Raw genomic sequence first — 27,887 nt, 5'->3', positions numbered from 1 at the left:
AAAGACGCCCAATCTTTAAAGCCCATAGCATAATCTGAATTTATTTCAGTTCTATTTACATTATGGTAGAGGTTATGATGTTCATTGTATACACCCTTATTTTGCTTTGCAATTTGTAAATGTTTTTCTATAAATATAAGATGTATTTTTCAATAAAAATAAAAAGATAAACCAACAATCAGTAAACAAGAATATCAAAATAAAATATGTCTGTTAAGCAATCTAATTGTAAATTTAGGATAGAGAACATACAAATCGATTGCTCGATAATAGTTAAGACCTCCAGTAAAACCTGTCTTCTCAAATTTATTCGCAAAGTATTGGATTTCTTCCTCTGTGATCCAAGAAGGAATAGTTGATTGAGTCTCTATGACATCTATAATTCCTTTTTCTGGAGGTGCAACGAACAGGGCTGTACTGGTCATCAAGAGAAACCTTTTTACAACTGTTGTACAACCATGACGGGCAAATTCTTCTTCTACTCTTCCAGGCTCCTAAAACATTCCCCAAGTCTTGACAGTCAGTCAAAACAAGTACCACTGTGTATGATTATTATAATAAAAACAATAACATCTGAAATTTTTGGAAAAAATCTTAAGAGGTTTATCGATTTCAGATAAAGTGATGTCCTGCAAGTGTAAGAAATAGATTGCATATAAAACGATGTCCTGCAAGTGTAAGAAATAGATTGCATATAAAACGCTGTCCTGCAAGTGTAAGAACGTTGCATACAAAAATGCCAAACAGATAGTATAACAGTAAACTACTTAGCTGTTATATAAATGTCCCATAAACTCATACAGGAGGTGTTCAAAGCCGATTAAATTTCTCAAGTCACAGTAAAAATAGTGAGAATCCCACTTTCTTCCTGGGGGGTTCATTGAAAAATGAAAATATATATTTTGCCCAAAGGTCTATCCCTGCAGAAGAATTTGGCTTGTAATTTTGCTATTTCACGGTTACACAAAAATGATGTGCTCAATTTGTTAGTATCACAACTCTCTAGAGAAGAACTACCTACAAGAAGAATAAACTGTGAAAATAAGAGTGCAATCAACCAGATATTATATAACGACAAATATCACTAAAATCAAACTTTCCAAGAGAGGCACAATTTCAAAATCCATTCAATAACTTTAAAGTCTAGAAAATTGTCTCTAAATGTTAAAATTGGCAACTAGGGCCAAACTCCATGTGGGTCATCTTATTTATGACCGCTGATATTTTTATTGGATCCCTCTCATCGAGGTGTAGGATTGATCTAAAGATCATCCGATTCCGATAAGTATTCATGGAGTTATGAATTTATTTGTATTATAAGACATATTTTCAAGTCGGCCAGCATCCTATGTAGGCTCAGAAGCCCAATAGACATGTCTATTCATCATCTACGTTTTAGTATAAATATAGAGGACTTGAAATCATTTATAAGGTACATCCTCTTCATGTTTGGTCTCCTCCTCTCCACGTCTTTGGGTTTTGGTGAAGGAGAGACATAATGAAGATACGCTGGCCCAGAAAGATGATGCCCTAGCTGCAGTACGATGCCCTAGCCGCAGTGAATCTAACCACAGAGAGGATGATGCCCTAGCTGCAGCCAAATAGAGATCACTAGCCACAAATTGAAGGAGATCTATCTGCTGTCTTGGGGAGCTGCAATACGCAGTCTATAGAAGCCCTAATCCGTGGACTAAAGGAGGCCCTAACTGCTGTTGAGAGGAGCCTAATCCACAGCATGGAGGAGGGCCTTATACGCAGGTCAAGTGGAGACTTAAACACAAGTCCTAGCCATCTAAATGAGATCCCTAACTCACTGTTCTAAGCCGCAGTCATAAAGGGGTCCATCTACAGCTATAGGAGGCATTACACAGACCTAAGTAGATTTGAGGTAATGTGAACTATACGCTGACCTTATACACAGTCATACACTGTCCTAAATAAGATTATACATCGCTGCAAGGAGAGGCTTAATACGCTGCCTCTATATGCTATATAATGAAGCTCTAAAAAGAGCCCTAACTGCTGTCAAGAGGAAGATATAATCTCACATCTATCCACAGTTTGATGAAGCCTCTATCTGCCCTGATCACAGTCCTAGAAGAAGGTTCCAGTCACTGCTAACAAGGTCTAAAGTATTGCTGTAGGTGACAGCATGAAAATAGAAGGATTGTTTAAGATGGGGCTGCATGGAGGATTTTGGAACTATAGCCTAGCTGCTTTGCTAGGCTGCAAGCCATAGCAAGCAGCTAAGGCTGATATGCATATGGCTGTATAATGAAGCAACAGAAGGATAGTGTTGCAGCATGATGAAGCAATGAGAAGTTATAACAGCAGCATGAATGATGCACATTAGCAAGGGCAGCATGATGATGAATGATGCACATTAGCAAGGGCAGCATGATAATGAATGATGCACATTAGCAAGGAGCTGCATGATGATGGAAGATGCAGCATAATGGGCAGCATGATGATGAGAGCAGATGAGGGCAGCTCACTCATCAAGGTCCAACACTGTGATGGTACAGCATAGTGCTACACTGTAAGGTGTGGCAAATGGAATCAAAAGTCAAAATGTTGACTTCTATTGTAAATGTATGTAATATTCCTAATTAGCCATGGCTAATTGGAATATTCGATTTTGTTCAATTTTTGCCTTCTATAGTTATTTGTAAATAAAAAAAAGTGAGGAGGGGGGATATAACTCACTTAGAATAAAAAGTCACTTCCTAGTAGCACAACGTTGTGATTTAAAGGGGGCCAAAGGGGGACACATAAATGGAACCCACGCAGACACATGGAGGAACTGCACAGGAAGGAAAAAACACATGGCAATAGGGGAATCACACAGGAGGAGGTGAGCCTTGGGATTGAGAGAGGCAAGGGCTATAAAAGAGAGAGGAACCCCCTCATTTGGATCATTCAGTTATGAGCATTTGTGATAGTCATTTCGACTTAGAGCACACTGGTTGTTTAGCTAGTCTGCAGCACTGTTTAGTGCATTGAGTGTCTTCGTTCGGAGATCTCACCCTTAGCCCCGGGGGACTTCGAGTGCCTGCTCGAGCAAGGTATTTCCATTGGCATTTCAGCAGTAGATACTTCAGCATTTCAGCAGCAGTTTATCAGCATTTTGGAGGACTGCGCAGCACTGAGAGGACGCAGTTTTGGAGGATTGCGCAACACTGAGAGAGGGACGCAGTATTGGTTTGGTGCTGGGAGGTAGAGCAGGGGATCAACCCTTGCAGCTGGAGAGTTTTTGGCAGGGGTTCTAGGCATATTTATGGAGGGTTGCATTCAGTGGCAGTGCAGAGCACTGAGAGACTACGCAGAACCCCAAGGGGGTGAATTTCAGGGGTTAGCCATTCCAGGAGAGCTTTCTGGGTTTTTATGGGTTTCTTGAGTAGAGTCCGATTCCAGAGTTTCAGACTTTTCTGAGGTGGGGAGCAGCCCCAAATCCTCATTTGATTTCTAGCAGTAGCAGTAGCATCGTAGTTTCCCAGCAGCTTGGACGCAGATCAGAGAGGGGCCATTCCTTCGCTATTCTGAGTGTATTTCTTCACTTGCCTAGTGCAAGTAGAGGTGCCATTTTCCTGATCACCTACTGTACTCATTTTATTACTCAGTATAAAAAAATGGCTTAGCATTCTCTCTGCATTTCTTGTGTATCTGCTTATCGTTTATTTGATATATATCGTATCATTGTTATTTGTATCTCTTTGAGCATTCTCAGCTATTATACCACTTGTGTGTTTCTATTATACTCTTAGACAGAGTCTGGAAAGGCCCAGGTAGCCTCCGGATCTCGTCCTCTTTTTAGAGGGGACATATCTGGTAAATGCCCTGCCAGTCCATCTCTGGTTGGAGTTTGCTTGTGTTTGAGGTATATTCCTGATAAGGGATATTACAGTGGTATCAGAGCTTAGATCTGGCTCAACCTATGGAGCTAGCAATCTATGACACCAGGGGAAAAACCCTATATCTGTTACAGAGCTCAGAGGTACAGAGACACTGGGCGTAGGTTAGAGAACACCTACGGAGAGGGAGACTGTGTTCCGGTAGTGGACGCAGAACAGAAGGAGCCTGTGGTAGATGCAGAACAAGGGAGCCTGTGGTGGACGTAGAACGGGAGGCTCTGATGGCAGATGATGACAGGAAGAGATTTGCGGATATGCTCCTCAAATCAGTGTAGAATCTATCGAGACAGATTGAGGTGATGGGGCAGAGATTCACGACAGTAGAGGCCAGACAGCGTGAGAACCCACGGGTTTTCCAGGTTGGTGAGGGATCGGGAGCATCCCACCATTTGCTAGAGTAGCGTGATACTGCGCAGTAGATGGCCTCACATGCCCCTACACGCTCTACCATGCCCACTTTCTTGGGAGCAGACATGGGGGTTGTAGCCTAGCAGGAGGCAGAGCTCGGACATATGGGCGATTATTTTGCAGAGTACCAGGCCTATGGGCAGGAGTTCAGGGAAGCCCTCTCATTCAGAGATTTTGTTCAGCTCCAGCGGGATAGCAGACCCCGCAACCATCACAGAGGGTACCAGCATTACCATGATGGTGACACCCACCGTGCAGTGAGTAGATTCCACTTGCCTATGTTTGATGGTTCATCAAACAGTTCGGCAAAGTCCTGGGTGGAGAAGTTGGACATTGATTTCCAGCTTAACCAGATGTTGGAGAAAGAGGCCATCAAGGTGGCAACATTGCATTTGGATGGTGAGGCCCAGGATTGGTGGTTTCATGGGATGGTTACACTCGGGCACTCTACAGTGACAACATATGCTGAGTTTACTAGGAGATTGATGGAGCGATTTGACCGGAGGGATCAAGAGCAGCATTTGTTGAGCTAACAAGGCTCAAACAAATAGGGAGCCCAGAGACCTACATTGCAGATTTCTTGAGGGTCTCCATGATGGTGCCAGACCTATCCACGGCACGGAGGGTCAATATATATGTTGAGGGGTTAGCAGAGCCACTTCGGGGTCTAGTCCAATCCACTAGACCAGCCACACTCCAGGACGCTATCAGCAGGACCCAGGACTTACAGGATGTCTTACCCAGGATCTGAACACCTTACCCCCAGAGATAGACTTTCCAGTCTAAGGGGAAGGACGTGAAGATTCCACCTCCAAAGGGGAATCCAAGGCGAGTACAGCATGATGATGATGCCAGGAGGGAGCTGAAGAAGAAGCGGTTGTACTTCACATGTCAGGAGCCGTGGGCATCGAGACATAGATGTGTTGCTGGTAAAGCACATTTTATTGAGGTCTTCTCTGAGAGCAGTGGAGAAAAGGATGACGAGGATGATGGGAAGGCCGAAGATAGCCATGCTGTATAGGGACCTTTACCGCCTCCACCACCAGCAACAGGAGGTGCATCATTTGCACCCATCGGAGGGGCCCTTGCAGCATTGAGAGGAGTTCCCAAGTATCTAACGCTACGCGTACAAGGGGCAGTATGTGGCTAGCGAGTATCAGTTTTGGTTGACAGTGGGGCAACCCACAACTTCATCGATGCACAGATGGTTGAGCGGAGAGGTATACAGACAGAGCTTCAATGGGTTTTCAATCTTGGTCCCAGGAGATCAGACCATGATGTATGCTCGTTATGTTCTAGAGCTTTCAGTGACAATGGGCACCTACACATTGATTGACCACTTTTTCATGGTCGATATCCCGGACACCAACATGATATTGGGTGTTCAGTGGCTTACCACTCTAGGGAAGGTCACGACGGATTGGAAGACCCTAGAGATGGAGTGGGATGATGAGAAGACAGGGAGGCATGAGAAGATACAAGGACAACACACATATTCGCCTTAGACTATTTTGGCTCATCAGATGGAAGCAGTCTTCCAGAAGGGAGACATAGAGTGGGCAGTGGAGCTGCATGCCTCAGAGGCAGGGACTATAGGGCAGTCGGTACATCCAGAGATACAGTCCATCCTTGATCGGTATGCCATAGTGTTTGGGGAGATTCCACCAGGACAACCACCGGATTGGGGGTTTGAGCACACCATTAAGCTAGAGCAAGGCGTACAGGCAGTGATCACCACCCCCTATAGGCACCCCAAGGCCTATCGGGATGAGATTGAGAGGGCTATCGAGGAGTTGCTTGCTCTTGGGCACATTCAACCAAGCACGAGTCCTTTTGCTTCTTCTGTGGTGTTGGTGAAGAAGAAGGACGGTATGCTGAGGATGTGCATTGACTACAGGGCCATGAACAAGAAGACCCTGAAGAACAGGTATCCCATACCCAGGATCGATGAGTTGATGGACGAGTTGAGAGGGGCACGTTTCTTCTCAAAGATTGATTTGAGATCGGGGTACCATCAGATTCGCGTGAGGGAGCAAGACATTCCCAAGACCGCCTTCAGGTGTCACTATGGGCACTTTGAGTTCTTGGTGATGCCTTTTGGGATAACCAACGCCCCAACTACATTTCAGTCTTGCATGAATCACATCTTTTGTTGTCACTTGAGGAAGTTTGTGTTGGTATTCTTCGATGATATTCTCATTTACAGCAGGACTTGGGAGGAGCATCTCCAACGCATTGAGATAGTATTGCATATCTTACATGAGCAGCAGTTCTATGCCAAACTCTCCAAGTGTGAGTTCAGGTTGACGGAGATGTTATATCTGGGACACATCATAGGGGTGGACAGAGTGAGAGTCCACAAGGAGAAGATCAGGGCCATCAGAGAATGGCCAGAGCTGAGAAACATGACGGAACTTCGAGGATTCATTGGCATTTGTACTTACTATCGGAAGTTCGTCAAAGGTTTCTCATAGCTTGCTGCAAACCTGACAGATTTGACAAGGAAGGGGGCATTCATTTGGTCGGACACAGAGCAGCGAGCCTTTGACAGGCTCAAGGAGGTTATGAGCAACTACCCAGTGCTTGCATTGCCAAATTTTACGCAGCCATTTGTTTTTGAGTGTGATGCGTCAGGAGAGGGGATCGGCGCAGTATTAATGCAGGGAGGTCACCCTATAGCCTTTGAGAGCCGGAAGCTCCTTCCGCACGAGAGGTTGTATTCTATATACGACAAGGAGATGTTGGCCATCATGCATGCATTGGCTAAGTACTGACAGTATTTGGTGGGTAACAGGTTCAGGGTGAGGACTGATCACAACAGCCTCAAGTTCTTTTTGGAGCAGAAGCAGCTACAGGAGAGGCAGTAGAATTGGATCAATAAGATCCAAGCATATGACTTTGACATTGAGTATGTCAAGGGTAAGAACAACGTGGTAGCAGATGCCCTTTCTCGTAGACCAGCCACGTTGCTCTTATGAACTTGGATACAGACTGGAGGGCTCGACTCTTAGTAGAGTACTCCAAGGACAGGTTTGCATGTGAGGTTCTGGATGGGCAGGTGGCAAATGACAGGTACAGGGTGGTCGATGAGATCATCTATTATAGGGATCGGATCTTCTTGAAAGAGGGGTCTCAGCTCAAGAAGAAGACACTCCAGGCATCATATGATTGACCTTTGGCAGGACATCAGTGGTTTACCAAAACCTATAGGGCCATTAGAGAGAGGTTCTCATGGAAGGGCCTCAAGGAGGATGTACTCCAGCACATTCGGGACTGCGATGTTTGCTAGAGGAACAAGGGAGAGATGAGCCATCTCGCGGGTTTATTGCAGTCTCTTCCCATTCCGGAGGGGAAATGGGAGAGTATTTCGATGGATTTCATTACAGTATTGCCCATGGTACAGGGCAAGGATTGTATCTTTGTCGTCGTTGATCGACTGACAAAGTACGCACACATTTTTGCCATATCCGCACACTATACAGCAGCACAGGTGGTCGAGCTATTCTTCAGGGACATCTTCAGGCTACATGGTCTTACTAAGACCATCGTCAATGATAGGGACAGCCGTTTCATGGGCGGGTTTTTGCAAGAGCTTTTCTGGTTGGTGTGGACGGAATTGACACCGAGTACCAGTTGTCACCCACAGACAGATGGGCAGACAGAGATAGTTAACAAGTGGTTGGAGGGCTACTTGTGTAACTATGTCAGCGGGCAGCAGCGAGCATGGCTAAAGTGGCTGCATCTGGGGGAGTACTGCTACAATACTTCACATCACATGTCCATTGGTATGTCACCATTCTATGCCTTGTATCGGTATCATCCTTTATCTTTTGTTGACGTGATGTTTGGTGATAGCAGGGCTCCTAGAGCCAAGATTTGAATCCAAGAGAGTCAGGATATCCTCCGAGCTCTCAAGGATAACATGACTACAGCGTAGAATCAGCAGAAGTTGTATGCCGACAGGGGTCGGGTGGAGAGACAATTCGAGGTAGGGGACATGCTCTACCTATGATTACAGTGATACTGACAATCGTAACTGAAGCAGAAGGGGGCTGAGAAGCTCAAGCCCCGCTTTTATGGGCCATATAGGGTGATACGCAGGATTGGACAGGTTGCATATGAGTTGGAGCTGCCCCAAGGCAGCAAGATTCATAACATTTTTCATGTATCATGCCTGAAAAAGGCATTGGGGCAGCAGGTGACGGTGACAGATGAGCTACCACCCATGGATGATGAGGGGCATTTGGTATTGCAGCCGGAGGCTATCGTTAATGCCAGGGAGAGGCAGCTATGGAGCAGGACGGTCCGGGAATTCTAGGTGAGGTGGAAGAATTTGCCGGATGAGGATGCCACTTGGGAGAGTGAGAAGATCTTACAGCATCCATCACTTCAGTTGCTAGAAGACAAGCAACATTTTGCCGGGGGAGACTGTAATATTCCTAATTAGCCATGGCTAATTGGAATATTCAATTTTGTTTAATTTTTTCCTTCTATAGTTATTTGTAAATAAAAAAAATGAGGAGGGGGGGACCTCACTTTTAGAATAAAAAGTCACTTCCTAGTAGCACAACGTTGTGACTTCAAGGGGAGGCAAGGGGGCCAAAGGGGGGCGCAGAAATGGAGCCCACGCAGACACATGGAGGAACTGCACAGGAAGGAAAAAACACATGGCAAGAGGGGAATCACGCAGGAGGAGGTGAGCCTTGGGATTGAGAGAGGCAAGGGCTATAAAAGAGAGAGGAACCCCCTCATTTGGATCATTCAGTTATGAACATTTGTCATAGTCATTTCGACTTAGAGCACACTGGTTGTTTAGCTAGTCTGCAACATTGTTTAGTGCATTGAGTGTCTCCGTTCGGAGATCTCACCCTTAGCCCCGGGGGACTTCGAGTGCCTGCTCGGGCAAGGTATTTCCATTGGCATTTCAGCAGTAGATACTTCAGCATTTCAGCAGCAGTTTATCAACATTTTGGAGGACTGCGCAGCACTGAGAGAGGGACGCAGTTCTGGAGGACTACGCAGCACTGAGAGAGGGATGCAGTTCTAGTTTGGTGCTAGGAGGTAGAGCAGGGGATCAACCCTTGCAGCTGGAGAGTTTTTGGCAGGGGTTTCAGGCATATTTCTGGAGGGTTGCATTCAGTGGCAGCGCAGAGCACTGAGAGACTACGCAAAACCCCAAGGGGGTGATTTTCAGGGGTCGGTCATTCCAGGAGAGCTTTCTGGGTTTTTCTGGGTTTCTTGAGTAGAGTCTGATTCTAGAGTTTCAGCCTTTTCTGAGGAGGGGAGCAGCCCCAAATCCTCATTTGATTTCTAGCAGCAGCAACAGCACAACAGTTTCCCAGCAGCTTGGACGCAGATCAGAGAGGGGCCATTCCTTCGCTATTCTGAGTGTATTTCTTCACTTGCCTAGTGCAAGTAGAGGTGCCATCTTCCTGATCACCTCCTGTACTCATTTTATTACTCAGTATAATAAAATGGCTTAGCATTCTCTCTGCATTTCTTGTGTATCTGCTTATGGTTTATTTGATATATATCGTATCATTGTTATTTGTATCTCTTTGAGCATTCTCGACTATTATACCACTTGTGTGTTTCTATTATACTCTTAGACAGAGTCTGGAAAGGGCCAGGTAGCCTCTGGATCTCGTCCTCTTTTCAGAGGCGACATATCTGGTAAATGCCCTCACAGTCCATCTCTGGTTGGAGTTTGCTTGTGTTTGAGGTATATTCCTGATAAGGGATATTACAATGTACTATCTCTCTCTCTTTCTTTGCTGAACTTTGAAGAACATAAAAGAAGAATTGATCAAGGGTTTCCCCGCATTGGGGTTTGTCCCTGGCTAGCGCCATATCTTGTGTCCTCTTGTCTTGGCTTGTCTTTTGCGATTTATATTTATGCTCTATCTACAGTTTACTTTAATGCTAGTGTGATTGCTAATCTGAAAAAGATATTGAGCTAACTATGAAAATTGAAATAAATTTCTCTTAGCATAGAACATACCTAAAATTAACACTAAAGCCTGTCTGCCAATTAAACACTCTACAAATGTTGAGTTTCAGCTATTGTTGATGATAGCTTAGACAGGTGCTTCTGCATAGGCTAGGTGTCAAACATGTAGAAGACGTCCAAAAGCCTCTTTAGATATTTGCTCATGTTGAGTAAGTAACCTTTATGATCTTTTTACTAAGTCTAACTTAGGAAAAGCACATTGACTAATTTACTAATTAATGTTGGCTATTGGGCTAAGGTTTTCTAATGACAAGTAAATTAATTTACTTCAGTGAGTTAGATCTAATCTCTATTGTTGATTTCAAGTGAGGCTTAGGATCTAATCCTAGCCATTCATCACTAAGGAGATCTAGGGTTTGAGATCTAGCTCAATCAGAAATTATAAAAGAAATCTAAGGGAGAGATGGAAGACATCGAATCATTGCAAAAGTGAACTTCTCATGATGAGTGAGAGACTCAAGATTGAAGGGAAAAAGAAAAGTGTGCAGTTGAAAATTTGAGTGAGCACAATTTTTGTAGGTGAAGCACACAAGAGTGCTCAGATTTACATGGGTTAAGGTTGAGAGTGTGCCACGAGCTTGGAGAGGTCGAGCAGGTTGAGGCCAAGTTCGTAAAAGTATGTCGAGAGTGTGGGGAGGCTAGGAGGGTTGAAGCCACACTAGTGGAGGGGCCAAGCAACTTAAGCAGGGCCAAACTAGTGAGAAAATACCAATGAAATTACAAGAGAAATTTTTCGGGTCCAATTTTGCCAAGTTCCATTAACTGTATTTTTGTGCATATTTTGAGGGCCATTTTCCTTGTTAAGGGAGCCCTTAATTTTCTTGAGTAATAAAAGTTGAAGGAGAATTTGGAGGGTGAAAATTTTATTGTGTTTGTAACTAATTTTCTATTTAAATTTCCACTACAAATTATTTAAGTTAAAATACCAATGTATTTTTCTTCAACAACTTTTCAAAAAAGTAATTTGTTGGGTGAATATATTTGCTCAATATAAAATAAATTGCTAGGAACTTAAATAAGATATGGTATTGGAAAATTTAACAAGGTATCAGAGCTCTAAACTCTAAGGAAAAGGAAGATCGATTTTGTCACAAGGGTTAAAGCATAATAATTATTTTCCAACACTTGTATTTTTCTAGGTTGAGTATTTGATGTGGATGTTGTGAGGATGGTTGCAACTGGGCTAAGGTTGTGGGAGGGTGCAGCCAAGTACAGCCCTTGGAAAGAGAGGATAGCATTGGTATTAATGGAGAACGGGATTTGCCAGTTTTCAGATCAACAACTCACCCCTCCTATCGATGCTACAAAATTGGCTGCCCATAACCAAAAGGATGTGAAAGCCAAGAGAATCATTGTAGATCGGGTGAAGGATCATGTGATCCCTCATCTTTCTGGAAAGAAAACAGCGAGCGAAATGTAGGAGGCTCTGACAAAATTGTACCAGAGCGACAATCACAAGAAGAAAATGTGAAAATTTCTAAACTGAAATTCTACTACTGCAGCAACTCATTTATTTTACCTACTTATTATTCACAATAAGTTATTTATGAAATCCCTTCAGCAAATATTAAAATAAATTCTACTGCAATTATCACACAATTACCCAGAGAAAAATACATTCACAAGAACCAATCACATCAACACAGTTATTTTTGGACAGTTGTCCCTGGAAAAACCCAATGTGGGAAAACCGTGCAACAGATGAGGGTTGTATTAATCTTTAGCAAAAATTTCTTTTACAAGGAATAATTTTACATAGAAACTGAAAGAAAACACCTTAGACTTTTCCTTTGAGACCTTCTGACACTTTGGAGACCCTGCTCCCACCCCTGTGTCACTCTGCGTGGCCCAACGTGGTTCTGAGTGGCTCTTCGTCCCTCTGCGTCTCTCTCTAGACTATGTCTCTCTCTGTGTTGCCTCCCACTGTCCCTACGTCACCTCCTCCTTAGTCACTGCCTGCTGCTAATGCCCTCCTCTTCCTCCACCCTGCAACTCTCCCTTTAAAATCGATCTCCTCTACTTGAAAATCGATTTTCCTTGAGCTACTGAGTATTTGTCGATGTGTTTCCAAATGATCCTCAAGTCTTCTCTTATACTTTTCCTGTTGACAAATCAACAACTGAGATTAAGTCCCTAATGAACGACTAAGATTAAAACAGACTTTATCCTCATCTCTTAGAAGCATCTCACCCTTATCTTCATTAATACCCATTAATATTTTTATATTCCTAAGTTTAGACTTAGAAACCCATTAAAAATATTAATTATTTTAATAACACCTCATCAAAGTGGATTTTCTCAAAATGATTTCTGGGTCTTGGAGATCTCATGTGCCTTCGCCTCTCCTCCAAATTTCAAGGCTAGAGCACATCCGATGCAACCAAAAATCAATACTCCCTCTTAGCGAGGAATGTGCTCTAGCAATGTTTCACAATAGAAACATCACAATGATCTTCCGCATCGGTACCTGTGTTGATGCTTGGCCTGTTGCCTCACATTCGTTGTATTGCTGCTTCCTGTACTGTTGCCCATGACACTGCCACTACCGCACCTGTACTGCAGCTCCCTCTCAACATGCTGCATCATACTGCCCATAGCACTGCCACCGCTAACTCTTACACTGCAACTCCTGACACTTATCCATTTCTGCTATTGAAATAGATTCTTTACCATCCCCATCTTCTCCCTGAAATAAACAAACTTCGTTCTTCCTAAAGCCTTGGTGAGGATGTCTGCCACCTGTTCTCCTGTAGGAGTGTATCTCAATTGTACTGTACCTCGTTGAACACAGTCTATGACAAAGTGACACCTGATATCAATGTGCTTCGATCGATCATGAAATACTGAATTCTTAGAGAGCTTGATGCAACTCTGATTATCACACATGATCCTGTCTGCTTCCATCCTTCTCCTAAATAGATCCACAAGAAATTTCCTAAGCCATATGGCTTCGCACGAAGTTGTGCTATCTACCATATATTCTGCTTCAGCTGAGTTCAGAGCCACGGATTTTTGTTTCCTATTACACCAGGAGGTCATTTCTGATCCAATGTTGAAACAGTACCCAGTTATACTTTTTCGATCTACTGAACTTCCAGCCCAATCTACGTCAGTGAACCCACTCAGCCTGATGTCATTGCCTCTGGTGTACAATAGTCCATGCTTGACTATTCCTTGTATATACCTGAGAACATGTTTGGTTGTTGCCCAGTGTACCCTCTTAGGTTCCACCATGAACTAACTCAGAGTGTTGACAACATAACAAATGTTTGACCTAGTATTGACTAGATACATCAGGGGCCTATAAGCTGGCTATACAAGGTGGGATCAACGTATTTTTCTTCTGATGCATCAATCTTCTTCCAGTTGGTGATCATTGGAGTAGCCATACATCTACAGTCCTGCATCTTGACTCTCTTCAAGATTTCTGTAGCACATCTCCCTTGTCCAAGGAAGATCTCACCCTTCTACTACCAAACTTCCAGCCCCAAGAAATAATGCATCTATCCCAAATCCTTCATGTTGAATTTTGTGGCTAGGTTCTTCTTGCAATCTTTGATGAGCCTAGATGATCCTGTCAGGAAGAGATCATCCACATATAACACTAGGATTAAAGGCTCATTCTCTACGACCAGATAGTAGAGATTAGGATCTACGACACACTTGAAGAACCCCGTCTTCTGCAAGTAGCCATCAATTCGACTGTACCATGGCCTACGTGCATATTTAAGCCCATACAAGGCTTTCTTTAATCTGCATACATTCTATTTCTTCTCATGTGTCTCAAAACCTTCTGCCTGTTTAATGTATATTTCCTATTCTATTACCCCGTTCAAGAATGTCGTCTTGACATCCATCTGATGAATCTCCCACCCCATCTGTGTTGCAAGAGATATCACGGTTCTAATAGAAGTATACCTAGCTACTGGGGCGAAAGTTTCTTCGTAGTCTATCCCTTCCTTCTGAGCATACCCCTTAGCCACAAACCTGGCTTTGTATTTCTCCACACTATTGTCTGCAACATATTTAACCTTATAGATCCATCTCGAACCTACCACTGATCTGTCCTGAAGCCTAGGTACCACTTTCTAGACATCATTGACCATTATAGAGTTGTATTCCTCCACCAAAGCATCCACCCATACTTGATGTTGAACGACCTCCTGAAAACTAGAAGGTTCCCCAACCTGAGCTACTAATGCCTGGTATCTGTCTCGCTCTCCTCGCTGCCTTTTACTATTCTTGGGTTCACCAATGAAGTCCTCTGCATCCCATAGAATCTGTCGGAGTTCGTGGCTCGTTCTTCCACTAGTAGTAGGCACATCTATCAGCTCTTCCTCTTCCGAGATTGCTCCTGTTCTGAAGCTTTGTTTTCAGGAGACTTTCTGGTACTAGTTTCTGCTAATTGAAGTGGTTTGACCAACAGCTCGTCTTTCGACTGCTCCTCGGAAGGCATTTCTCAAGATTTCCTGAAAGCTCTATCTTACATGAACTTTACATCCCACCGAACTACTACCTTCCTACTCCACGGAAGATAGACTCTATATGCCTTAGCATTTTCACTATATCCCACAAGATATCCTTTCTCATCAGTTTGATCTAATTTCTTTCTCTTCTCTTCAAGTATATGGCAATACGTTAAAACTCCTAAATATCCTAAAATGACTGACTTCAGGTGTCTTCCTAGTGAAGACCTTCTCCGAAGTGATTTTAACCAATGCCCTATGTGGAGTCCTTTTCTGGACATAAACTGTCGTGCTGCATGCTTCTGCCCATAGGAATTTAGGCATATCCTGATCATACAACATTGCCCTAGTTGCTTCCACAATAGTCCTATTTTTCCTTTCTGCTACTCCATTCTGCTCCGGATTGTAGGGAGTTGTCCACTCTCTTCTGATGTCTTCCTTAGCGCAAAAATCGGTGAAGTCCTTGTCAACATACTCTCCACCATTATCTAAGCGCAACACTTTTATCTTCTTTCCTGTCAGATTCTCCACTAGAACCTTGACTGAATCAAACGAAAACCTCATCCTTGGTCTTCGGAAAGTAGATCCAAGTCTTCCTAGAATGGTGATCGATGAAGGTGACGAAGTATTCAGCACTACTAAGAGATTTTGTGAACATCGGTCTGCAGATGTCTGAGTGTATCAATCCTAGCACACTCTTAGCCATGTTGTTACTTCTGGAAAACACTACTTTGGCATACTTGCCCAAAGCGTACCGTCTGGATACATCATCTCGTTCGGTACTTAGTTCTAGAACTCTTGCTACTGTCTTTCTGAGAATTCTAAGAGCCCCATGGTGTAAGTGTCCCATCTTTCTGTGCCACAGTTCATTCAAATCTTTGTCTCCATCACTGCCTATCAGTGTCATTGGTGATTCTAGCTGCAACCTGTCCAACCTGTTACTTCTAATTCCAATCTGGGCCTTCTTTTTCCAACTCCAGTGTTTGACATATACTTTCTCCTTAATGAAGAAAACGTCATAGCCCTTGTTTTGAAGTTGAGATACAGAAAGTAAGGGCATCCTCAATCCTGGCACATGCAGCACATTGGTTGCTCAAAGCTACTCTCCTGCTTCAGTTTGAAAAACTATAGTACCTCTCCCTACTGGAGTACACTTTGCCTTATTTCATTGGTGATCTGAAAATTCATTCTTTCTTCCTGATAATCTGAAAAACATTCTCGGATTCCTGTCACATGCCAGGAAGCTCCACTGTCTATACACCAAACCTCCGAGGAGGCAGAGCTTGCTAAGCAAGCGACTTCTTCTTCCAATCTGGAAGCTAACACAGAATAATTGTAATTCATGTCCCTGGTGCACTCTTCTAGAAATCTGCGCGAGTCCCCTTGATTGGATGCCTCTGCATCATGATCTTGACCCATAATCGATTTTCCTCTCCTGTTGCCGGATATCGGGTCTCATACCATGTGAAAATTTCTAAACTGAAATTCTACTACTGCAGCAACTGATTTATTTCCCCTACTTATTATTCACAATAAGTTATTTACAAAATCTCTTCAACAAATATTAAAATAAATTCTACTGTAGTTATCACAATTACCCAGAGAAAAATACAGGCACAAGAATCAATCACATCAACATAGTTATTTTTGGACAATTGTCCCCAGAAAAACCCAATGCAGGTAAACCAGTGCAGCAGATGAGGGCTTTCTTAATCTTCAGCAGCAATTTCTTTTACAAGGAACAATTTTACAGAGAAACTGAAACAAAACACCTGAGAGTTTTCCTCTTAGACCTTCTGACACTTTGGAGTCCCTCCTCCCATTCCTGCGTCACTCTGCGTGGCCCACCATGGCTTTGAGTGGCTTTACGTCCCTCTGTGTCAGCCTACATAAGATTTGCGTCTCTCTCTGCATTGTCTCCCACTGTCCCTGCGTCACCTCCTCCTTAGTCACTGCCTGCGATTGATGCCCTCCTCTTCCTCCACCCTACAACTCTCCCTCTGAAATCGATCTCCTCTACCTGAGAATTGATTTTCCTTGAGATACTGAGTATCTGTCGGTGTGTCTCCAAATGATCCTCAAGTCTTCTCTTCTACTTTTCCTGTTGACGAATCAACAGCCAAAATTAAGTCCCTAATCAATGACTAAGATTAAATCAAACTTGATCCTCATCTCTTATAAGCTTCTCACCTATGAAACCGGATTCGCTCAAACTACCTGATGTGTCTGAATCCCACGAATCGGACACGATTTGTTGGAGATTCAAACCCCAAAATGGGACACGTGTCCTAACGGGATAGGATTGAATCCCAGTCGTGTCCCATTAGGACACGTGTACCGATTTTGGGATTCGAATCCCAATGGTCTGGAGCTTTTACCAATTTTTTGAGTTCATTCTCGTGTGGGGTTTTTTATATGACAGATGGGGGTATTCATATCTGAGGCATAACTATCCCATGGATTTATTTTTCCAAAGGGTCGCTAAAGGTCTAAAGCTTTTACCAAATTCTTGAGTAAATCTTTGTGTGGGTTGTTGCAAAGAGATTTTACCAACTCAGTTTGCGTTCTTTAGGTGTGGTTTTAATGGCTACTATAACTGCATTTCGATAATAGTGACATTTCCATTTAGAGAATTCTTAAATTTCAAGGTTTGGTTTTAATGGTGACTATTACTACCTATTGAGATAATGGTCACAATTGCTATTTAGAGAATATGTAAATTTCACCTTCAGATTTTAGTGTGTTTTAATGGTCACTGTCACTGCATATTGATATAATGGTGACAATCGTTGTTTATTGAGATACAGTTGCACAGTACAGGTTTTCAATGGTAGAATGTAGATGAGTTCGCACATTGGGGAACATTTGTTAATAAATCTTTATTAATCTGGTATCTCTGGGTCATCAACTTGGAAATTTTGTGATAAATTACCATGTTTTATCCATCTCACATTTTATGCTTGTTACATTAGAGAGCCCCATTTATATGTTATTTGAAAATGAATGTGTGCCTAAACTCTATGCCTCTTGTACATGAGAAAATGTTTTGGAGCAAGTTTGGTCGATCCGTTCACAAATATATGCATTTTCAATTGCGTATTGAACTCAACAATAGTATTTAGGCAAATTCAGTAAAGATAATCTTCAGAAAAAATGATTTCATCATGGAATTTGGAATTTTGAAGATGGTTAACTAAAATATAATTCTAAGAGAAAATATAGTGATTTCCCAGATCATTATCTATTTGTTTGACAACAATTTTAACCGAATGTAAAAAGATATAGGATGTCAAATTAAACAGAAATTTGGTAAAAATACATAACGGATGGCAAATAAAAAATAAATTTGTATCATTAATGAAAATTTGTGTAAGAAATATCTAATTTTTAATATATATATTTTAATAAAATAATATATAACGAATCCTACGTGTCCTGTTCGGGGGGGTCAACGTGTCCGAATCCGACTCTCAAATCTCGTATCCTACGAATCCCCGTGTCAGGTGACTTAGCTTCTCACCCTTATCTTCATTAATGCCCATTAATATTTTTATTTTCCTAAGTTTAGACTTAGGAACCCATTAAAAATATTAATTATTTTAATAACTCCTCATCCGGGTGGAATTTCTCAAAACAATTTTTGAGTGTTGGAGATCTCATGTGCATTAGCCTCTCCTCCAAATTTCAAGGCTAGAGCACATTTGATGCTACCAAAAATCAACAGAAAATGGTGTTGAGGGAGAAGCTTAAGAGCACCAAGACATCCAAATTAGATACAATTGCATATTAGCTCACCAAGATCACATGGGTTTGTGATGAGTCAGCTGCAGTTAGGGAGGCCATGTTAAAAGAGGAGTTAGTGAGGACGACCTTGTTACCTCTCTTCCAGCATGGGTACTCCAAAAATCTTGGCCATGCCATATAAGCCTTGTTTCACACTTTTTGTCAAAGTTCCAAGGACGCAGATATGCCAAAAAAATTTCAAAGGATTTGCTCATTAGTCATCAGTTTATTGATTCATTGTAAATCCGTTCTACAAATTTATAATGTAAATGATGCTAATAACACCGTGTGTATGTAACAACGTACGTAAGCCTATTATTTTGGCGAAAATTTCATCCTATGAGGTTTTTCGTCTCACTGACTCATTTGTGTTTCTAAACACGGATGGTCGGCAGAGTTTTTCCCTCCAACTTCACCCCAAAGCTAGGGTGGAATTCTTCGTCAAAGTCTTAGGTGAGTCCTAGTGTTCTAGTTGAGTCTTATGTAAAAATGATTTGGGAATAATTTAAGCTAATTCGCTAAATTATTTTATTACAAATCACTTGATCTACTAGATCATGTTGTGTCGCAAAATTGGGTATGTAATTTGAGGGTATGTACCAATGTGGAAAAAGTCGAAGTCGGGATTAAATCGACAAGGGTCCAAAAGTTGAAAAAGTCGTTAAAGTCGGGAGTTTTTTGAAAAAGTCGGCAAAATTAAAAAAATACAAAAATATTTATCTTTTAAAAAAATCTCGACTTTTTCAATAAAATCCCGATTTTTTCAAAAAAAAAAACGTTAAAGAAACTATCTCATTCATGATTTTTTGGAAAAAGCCCCGATTTAATCCCAAATTTTTCAATTGGGAAAAAATCGGCAAAAAATCAGCCAATTTAATCGGCTAGCCAAAAAAAAATCTCATTTTGGGGATTTAATCCTGATTATTTCCCGACTTTTTCCACACTAGTCTGTACCAAACAGGTGTTCCCCCTTTGAGGGTTGAGTTGTAAAAGTCTTATGTAAAAAATATTTTAGTGCATGGTCCCTCATACTTAGACACCATGGCTAAAATATTAGAGGGTGAAATTAATTATTAATCCCCTCAAGTGTCAATTAATTAAATTTTCTAACAAAAATAAATTAAATCCTAAGCCAAAAATTTAATTAATTAGAGTCAAAATTAAATGTCTAGAGAAATTAAATTCTCCAAGTGGAAAAATTTGTTGGTCTTGTTATCACCTGCCGCCTACACCTACCTACAAGTCAATGGGAAAAGCCTTCAACCTCACAAGGTGTGGTTGGTGGTAGGGAACTCAGAGAAGGGGTTGTCACGCTAATCCAGACTCTCTCCATTTGAGCTATCTCCTAGGTTAGCTAAGGGGGGTGGTCCCTAATGAAAAGTTAAATTAAAAGCGATATGAGATTCTAGGAGGAAAGTTAATATGAATTACTTGTCAAAAATAACTTGTTTCCAGGAATTAAGTAAGCATATAAATGTAAATTTCAATGATATATTCAAAGTATAAACTAGTGCATTCAAGTTAATAACAATAGCTTGCTCAAAAATGAAATCAAGATACAATGATAGACAATTCAAATGTTAGACCAGAATAAGAATATGAACACCAATTGCAACTATAAAGGAAATAGTACTTCGGAAGAAAATGCCCCAGATAACAAGATACATCAATTACGCGTGAGCATAATTATCTTCAAAGCAATAACATGAAATAGAGCTACACCAATGATCAATATTCCAAGTACAAGAAAATTGAATTGTTGCGAAAGGAGAGGACTCACAATACTTGCATCAAAAATGCTTCTTGAAATGAAAAGAATGATATTTGCAAATGAAACTCAAAACACATCAAGATAGAAAAATGGGAAATTGCAAGTAAAGTAAAATGATGATGTATTAGCATGAGATGCACTTATACTAAATTTGAATGCAAGTAGTTTTGGTTATTTTTAATCTAAAATGTCTAAGTCAACTGAAAAGTCTTCCTCTTGAGCTCTTACCAAAGGGTAAAAATTGGGGTGATTGTAAGAAAGAGGAGGCGAGGACACGGAGGTGTCATTAACGATACTCGTCCCCCGAGTCTTACGAGCTAGAGTGTGCCTTCATTCCTATAATGGGACAAGCCATCTTCATAATTGCAAGGTCACAACGATTTTACCTTACTTCGTACCAGATGGAAGAACTTTCCAAGAAATCATTTTTTCCTATATTTTCTATCAACCAAGATTATGCTTGCAGATCAACTTTAGGGAGGCCATGGGCAATCTTGGATGTGCACTTGTAATTTTTAGATTTCAGGAGTTGTTTCTTAGCCATTGTGTTTGCTACTTCTTAGAATGAGATCTTGGTTCCCATAAACTACTATTTTGTAATTGTCTCTTCCATCTTTTGGGCAGCCCATTAAGGGATCTTCTACTCATTGTAAAAAGCTAATAAAAGATCTATTTATCTTGAGGGAGCTTGGATTTTACCCATGGCATCCCTTCTCTCCATTTAGGGAGAAACATGTGGGTGAATTAATTTTTGCATCTTAATATTTTCCATTTTAATTGCATGCTTAAAATTTACACCTCACTCATTACATTTTTATTTTGTTCAAATAAGTTTGTTACAATTGAACTTAAAGTTTTGCATTCTCCATTTTACATGTTGATTTGAGGTACAAACACTTTACTTTGAACAATCTACTCTTCACATGTTCATTAACTTAAATTTTCTATAAGTCATTTTAATTTCATATTCAGATTCAAGTCCATTTCTTTTGCAAAGCTAATCAATCTTGAGTTCACTTAATCACAAGCATTGTAATTTACTTACATGCAAGACATCTCTCAAGTTTTATTTTCTTTTGGGTAAATCATAAAACTATCATAAGGCAAAGAAAATATTTTTCACAAATCCTATATGAGTATGCAATCTTGTGTTTAAGGCAATTTCTATAATTTACTTAACTTTTGCAAATTTACTCGCATGACATAGTAGGCAATTTAAATTAGTTGTATTTTACAAGCTTCCAAAGTCTCATTCAAAATTAACTTCCAACTTAAGTTGATTGTATAGACATTTAGAAACCCTCCACCTTTATTGACTCCACACTAAGAGATTCGAATTTTCGGGTGAGGGTGAGGTCTGAGGATTGGAGTTTAATTGAAATCTTGCTTATTAAGAGTTTAACTAATAAAATAAAGCAAGAGCACATCTACATCACAACTTAAGTTTACTTGCAAATGCAATTCTCGTAGTTATGCTATCTTGGATTTATTTGAGTCTTATTTGCAAATATCATTTTTATTTCAAGAAGCATTTATTTTATTATGCAAGTACTGTGAATTCCTTTATTTTTGCAACTATTAGTTTTTCTTGTACTTGGAATATTCTCATTGGTGTAAAACTATGTTAAGTTAAGGTATGTTCTATGCTTATAATAGTTTACTTCTTTTTCTTATTCTATTCCACTGATTAGGAATCACATGTACATAAAGTAAAGTGCAGATAGAACATTAAACGATCAACAGAAAACAAGCCAAGACAAGAGACACAAGATGTGGCGGCTAGCCAGGGACAAACCCCACAATGTGTGGGGAAACCCTTTGATCAAATCTTCTTTTATCTTCAATAATTCAGCAGAGAGAAATAGTACAATAAATCTGATTCATATCAGCAGTAGCAAACCCTAGATCAGTAGCATCAGCATTAGCGGCTTCATTATCAAACTAGGGTAGACCATATCTCACAAACCGACAGTCGGATTGACTTCATTCCACCACCAAAAGTTTCGGCTTCTAGAGGAGGTTCAGATGAACCTACAGCGCAGTTCAGATGACGAGATCTTCTAGGCCACGCAAGTCAATCTTTACTTCTGCAGTTGCAGCTTCGGTTTCAGCAGTTTCCGGCTTCAAACTAGGGCAGTCGATATATTGCAAAATGTTCGTCGGATTGACTTCATTCCACCACCAAAAGTTGCAGCTTTCAAAGGAGGTTCAGATGAACCTACAGCGCAGTTCCAAAGAGGAGATCTTCTAGGCCACGCAAGTCAATCTTTACTTCTGCAGTTGCAGCTTCAGTTTCAGCAGTTTCCGGCTTCAAACTAGGGCAGTCGATATCTTACAAACCGTTCGTCGGATTGACTTCATTCCACCACCAAAAGTTGCGGCTTTCAAAGGAGGTTCAGATGAACCTACAGCGCAGTTCCAAAGAGGAGATCTTCTAGGCCATGCAAGTCAATCTTTACTTCTGCAGTTGCAGCTTCAGTTTCAGCAGTTTCCGGCTTCAAATGTGTGAGAGAGAGAGACCCATTTCAGTGCAGTAGAGAAGAGACTCATATCTACGCAGTAGAGAGAGAGAGATGTGATGAGATGAGGGAGTCTAAATGAGGAAAAGTCCTCTTATATTTATACCAATGTTTTACAACTCCGACTCGGACTCCGACTCGGCCGAGGATCGACTCCGACTCCGACTCCGACTCGGTAATCACTCGGCCGCTCGATTTCAATGACTCGGTCGTTGTAAAAAATACATTAAATAATTTATTTTTTTTATAAAAAAACATAATTTTAAATATTTTAAACATAATTTTAAAGATTTTCATTCAAGTTTCCAAACACACAACATTATAATATACATGGAAGACAACATATGATCAAAGTAGGCTCATGAACCAATCCATTATATCAAAATGGTACCCAATGGCAATAGTAAATACATAGTCAACTGTAGTCTGTCATACATGATCAAAGACTCAAGAGTCAAAACAAAATACAAATAACCAGGAGGCTAGTAGCTACTGCCAGAGGAGCCAAGATCATCTCGACCAATCTCTGGATCATCATCATCAGAGTCAGACAAGGGGCCCCATGGCTCCTCCTCATCATCATCGTCTCCAACTGCAACTGTAGAAGTGGTGCCAGTACCACTAGGCTGTGCAGCAGATGTAAGCTGAGATAGAGTACAAATGCGGCTGCGCTTCTGTCGTGGCTGAGCAGAGGAAGGCGAAGCACCTACAACTGGAGTCCTACTAGCTGGCTGTGAGACTGAGGCTGGTGGATCGGGATCTGCATTCAACTGAACAGGCTGCAGTGGATGTTCAACATCAAGTTGATCAATCTCAAGATCCTCATCAGGATCAAACTCTGGTAGACGACTCTCCACTACCCAATCTGATGTTGGATCAATGTCTTCCAACACAATGGGATCTGAATCAGGTCTTTTGTTCAGCAATTGGTTCCGTCTGAGCCGAAGGTTGTATTGGACAAAAACTAGATCATTCAACCGTTTTTGCTCCAAACGGTTTCTCTTCTTTGTGTGAATCCTCTCAAAGACAGACCAATTGCGCTCACACCCAGATGCACTGCAAGTTTGACTCAAAATACGAATTGCAAACCTTTGCAATTCAGGGCACTGGCCACCAAAGGCCTCCCACCATTGTGCTGCAAAAAACATAGGAGTGTAATGAATTATGAGTTAGATGAAGGCTGAAGCTCAACAAAATTACAAATTATATCTAACTTTCAAATTATAAATGATTTAACAAACTTTAATAAAAAAAGTAAAACCATTAAGAAATTGAAAATTGAAATTTTTGTTTACCTGGCTCATCTGCTTCTCTTGCAATCTTTGCTAGGTTCTTCCCAAAGGTACCTGTTGCATTGCTGAAGGATGTGACCTGCTGATGTATCAGCAGCTGATCAGACTCCGATGGGACCATGCGCTCAATGCAATCAACCAGTCCATCTCTGACCTCCCCCCTCAAAGCTCCTGACTCCTTAGCTTTATAATGATACCGTGGGTTCAAAAAATACCCAGCTGCATGTATAGGGCGATGGAGTTGATTGTTCCATCTTTCATCAATGATTGCCCAAATGGGCCCATACTTTGCCACTCTATCCTTGTATGCTGTCTTTATTTGCTCCTTTGCTTGATCCATAGCCTCATAAATGAAGCCCATAGCCAACCTTTCCCCATCCACCAACCGCAACACCTTAACTAGTGGCTCAGCAAGCTTCACAATCTCTGTTGCCTTTCTCCAAAAAGTTTCATCATGGACTTTCCTTTTCAATTCTCTGCCTTCTGGTTTGTTAGACCAACTGCTTTGATTCCATTCATCACTGGAAAACATCTTTTGCAAGTTTCTATGTTGGGAAAGCATAGATTGCAATGTCAAAAAATGTGTAGCAAATCTAGTGATGGCAGCCCTAATAATATCCTTGCCTCCAGTGTGTTTCCTCATGAGACTCAAAACCAGTGTATGATTGTAGATAAATTTTGTTATGCTTTTGGCATTATCTACAGTGTTTCTGACCCAATCTAATTTTCCAATATCCTCAAGCATGAGATCTATGCAATGTGCAGCGCATGGGGTCCAAAAGATGGTCTTGTGTTTTTCCTCTAACAGTCTACCAGCAAGAACATAGTTAGAGGCATTGTCTGTGATGATTTGAACAACATTAGCCACCCCCACATCCTCAATAACCTCATCCAATAGCTGAAACAACAAGTGGCCATCTTTTACCTTATCAGATGCATCAACTGATTTTAAAAACATGGTTCCCTGTGGGCAGAAGACAAGAAAGTTTATGATGGTACGGTTTCTTTGATCAGTCCATCCATCTGACATGATGGTACACCCTGTTCTTGCCCATGATTCCTTGAAATCTTGCAAATACTCATTAATTGATTGAATTTCTTTCTGCAAACGAAACCCCTTAGCTCTTGCATAGTAGGGCCTTTGAAGCCTTTTCCAGCAGCATGTATGGCCTCAAACATAGGCTCATAATATGGTGAACGAGCAGCATTAAAGGGGATATCAGCATCATACCACCATCTAGCTATGTAGTCACAAGCAGTCTCCCTCAATTCTTTCTTCCAATGGTCATCTAAAGTGGGCTGAGCAAGACCTTTACTAATACTAACTTCAGGACCATGTGCATCTGATGGAGAGGAGCCTGAGTGAGTGAAAAAACTTTTGATAGTCCCATCACCCTTCATTCTACCCTTTCCCTTATCTTGAACAGAAGCAAAAGAGGGAGGAACATAACGGAAAGGGTTTGATGCATCAGTTTGAGGGATAGAGAAAGAACCCTCAAACTCATAGTGGGGGTTGGCAGCCATCATTCTTTGTATCTCCCTCTTCCTCCCAATTTCAGCCTGTATCTCTTTTTGCCTAGTCTTTTCTTCTTTAAATTTTTCAAAGCTTTCCACCAAATTCTTTCTAATCTCCCCAATTTGATCAGAGGGACATGCAGTAATTTGGCCTTTAATCCCTGCCAAGTGTTGTTTCAGCCTATGAATCCCCCCAGGACCTGACTTAATTTTCCTATGGCAAAACCTGCAACACATCTCACTATCAACCATTTCAACATATGCCCAAGCAGGATCTTTTGCTCTAGGTGCCATTTTTTGACTAGGAAAACAATCTGAAAATGAAAAAAAAAAAAAAATTTGATTCAATGTTCATTTATTTGACTAAAAACACTCTCTAAGCTATCTTGATATGCACCTAAAATTTACTAAGTAAAAACAGCTTTATAGAGGTGGAAAAAAATACCTCCAGGCACAAACTGCCTCCTCAAGCTTGCTCCAAGAATCAGCTCCTCAATGCTGCTCCAAATGGCTGCCCAAGAAGCTCCTCACTCCAGCTACAATGCTCCTCCAAGACTCCTCACTGCTGCTCCAAAACAAGCTCAAGAACTGCTCACTAACTCTCAAAGAAGACTCTCACTCAAATGCATAAGACTGCTGTGAGTGAAATGAGAGCATTTGGCTGTCTTAAATAGAGTTTGGGAGGGGAAATGGACCCCAAAAGCATTTAACAATCTACCATTACCCTTTGGAATCCACAAACCCTACTTAACTTTACCAAAAAACAGCAAAAAAGTGAATTTAATTCATAAAATACGCTGCCCAGCCGTGCTTTTAATGACTCGGCCGAGTCAATACGGACCCGGCCGGTTGACCGAGTCAGCTATGACTCGGCCGAGTCATTGGATGACTCGGCCGAGTCATAGCTGACTCGGTCAGCCGAGCCGGGTTGCTGGCCGGGTCAGTGTTTTGGGGTTTGACTCGGTCCGAAACGGCCGTTTCGGTTTCAACTCGGCCGAGTTGTAAAACAGAGATTTATACACAACGTTGGTGGGTGAATAGATGCGACTGTTGGGCTTCTGAGCCTACATGAGTTGTAGGTCGGCTTGATAATAATTCCATAATCAAAATAAATTCATATCTCCATGAATACTTATCGGAATTGGATGATCTTTATATCAATCCTACACCTCTCGACGAGAGGAATCTAATAAAAATATTATTAGCCATGAATAAGATGACCCACATGAAGTTTTGCCCTGGTTGCCAATTTTAACACTCCCTCTCAACCATGGAGAACTTCATCTGCAATCTGTCTATCGGTCGTTATAATTCATCCATCAAATGCATTGCCTTGTACAGCCTGACCCTTGCCTTGCTCTGCTCTATTTTGCCTGTCCTGCTTTGTCTTGTTCTGCCCTGCACTGATCTGTACTGTTTTGTTATGTTCTGCTCTGCTCTTGCATTGTTCTGTTCTACTCTGCTTTTGTCTGAATTATGAAGAAGAAGAAATGATCGAGGATGTATCATACTGACTCAAAGTCAGCCTCAGAGTATGTACCACTGGTCCCAGACCAGTGTCAACCAACCCAAAGTCAGCATCATAGTGAGTACAACTCCAATGGTCCCAGACCAATATCATCCTCCACTGACTCAAAGTCAGTCTCAGAGTATGTACCACTGATCCCAGACCAATCTCAACCGACCTGAAGTCAGTGTCATAGTATGGTACAACTCCTACCACTGGTCCCAGACCAGTATCACTGATCCCAGATCAATGGAGGTCATCCTAGCGTAGGGAGTACGGTAGTTACAACGATGCGTCCATCGGTACTACTATGGTCCCTAACTTCATTTCCCTGCTCATTGATCAGATGAGAGGTACTTCCCATGAGTCCCAGACTGCATGGGTAGGATGCCTCGACAGGAGAACTAATCAATCCTGTCCTCACAGGAGAACACATCAATCCTGCTACAATTGCCATGGAGAACACATCAATCCAGGCCTCACAGGAGAACACATCAATCCTGCTACAATTTCCATGGAGAACACATCAATCCAAGCCGCCATGGAGAACACATCAATCCAGGCCTCACAGGAGAACATATCAATCCTGCTACAATCGCCATGGAGAACACATCAATCCAGGCCTCACAGGAGAACTAATCATCCTGCTACACAGGAGAGCGAATCATCCTGTTCCACAAGAGAGCGAATCATCTTGTCCCACAA

The 27,887-nt window shown here is 41.5% G+C and overlaps 2 protein-coding genes across 2 annotated transcripts in view; both read right to left on the bottom strand.

Moving 5' to 3' along the window:
* Positions 1 to 27,887, bottom strand: part of LOC149249990 (uncharacterized) — a 607,156-nt gene that overhangs the window by 343,215 nt on the left and 236,054 nt on the right. The window contains exon 4 of the mRNA XM_089453532.1: positions 253 to 494. Within this exon, the coding sequence (XP_089309658.1) occupies positions 253 to 494 (242 nt within the window). The remainder of the gene's footprint in view (positions 1 to 252; positions 495 to 27,887) is intronic.
* Positions 613 to 24,803, bottom strand: LOC149249991 (uncharacterized). Its single transcript, XM_089457553.1, has 3 exons — positions 24,164 to 24,803; positions 23,488 to 24,003; positions 613 to 707 (listed from the first exon to the last, which is right to left on the bottom strand). Exons 1-3 carry the CDS (start codon positions 24,801 to 24,803, stop codon positions 613 to 615), a joined length of 1,251 nt encoding a protein of 416 aa, XP_089313679.1.

The sequence above is a fragment of the Pinus tabuliformis genome, chromosome 7 (genome assembly GCF_031772625.1).
Source record: "Pinus tabuliformis cultivar Carrire ecotype Pingquan chromosome 7, CPIR1, whole genome shotgun sequence".
In the NCBI taxonomy this organism is placed as follows: Eukaryota; Viridiplantae; Streptophyta; class Pinopsida; order Pinales; family Pinaceae; genus Pinus; species Pinus tabuliformis.
The sequence above is the reverse complement of the archived record's forward strand: the minus strand, read 5'-3'. Positions and strand labels throughout refer to the sequence as shown.

What these genes read in the sequence shown, in the direction of transcription:
- LOC149249991 (XM_089457553.1), bottom strand. Translation starts at nt 24,803, where the DNA reads ATGAGGAAACACACTGGAGGCAAGGATATTATTAGGGCTGCCATCACT. An exon ending in AAGAGAAGCAGATGAGCCAG is followed by an intron (nt 24,004 to 24,163) that starts GTAAACAAAAAT and finishes TGTTTTTTGCAG; the next exon opens with CACAATGGTGGGAGGCCTTT. An exon ending in ATCTGCTGCACAGCCTAGTG is followed by an intron (nt 708 to 23,487) that starts GTACTGGCACCA and finishes TTACACTTGCAG; the next exon opens with GACAGCGTTTTATATGCAAT.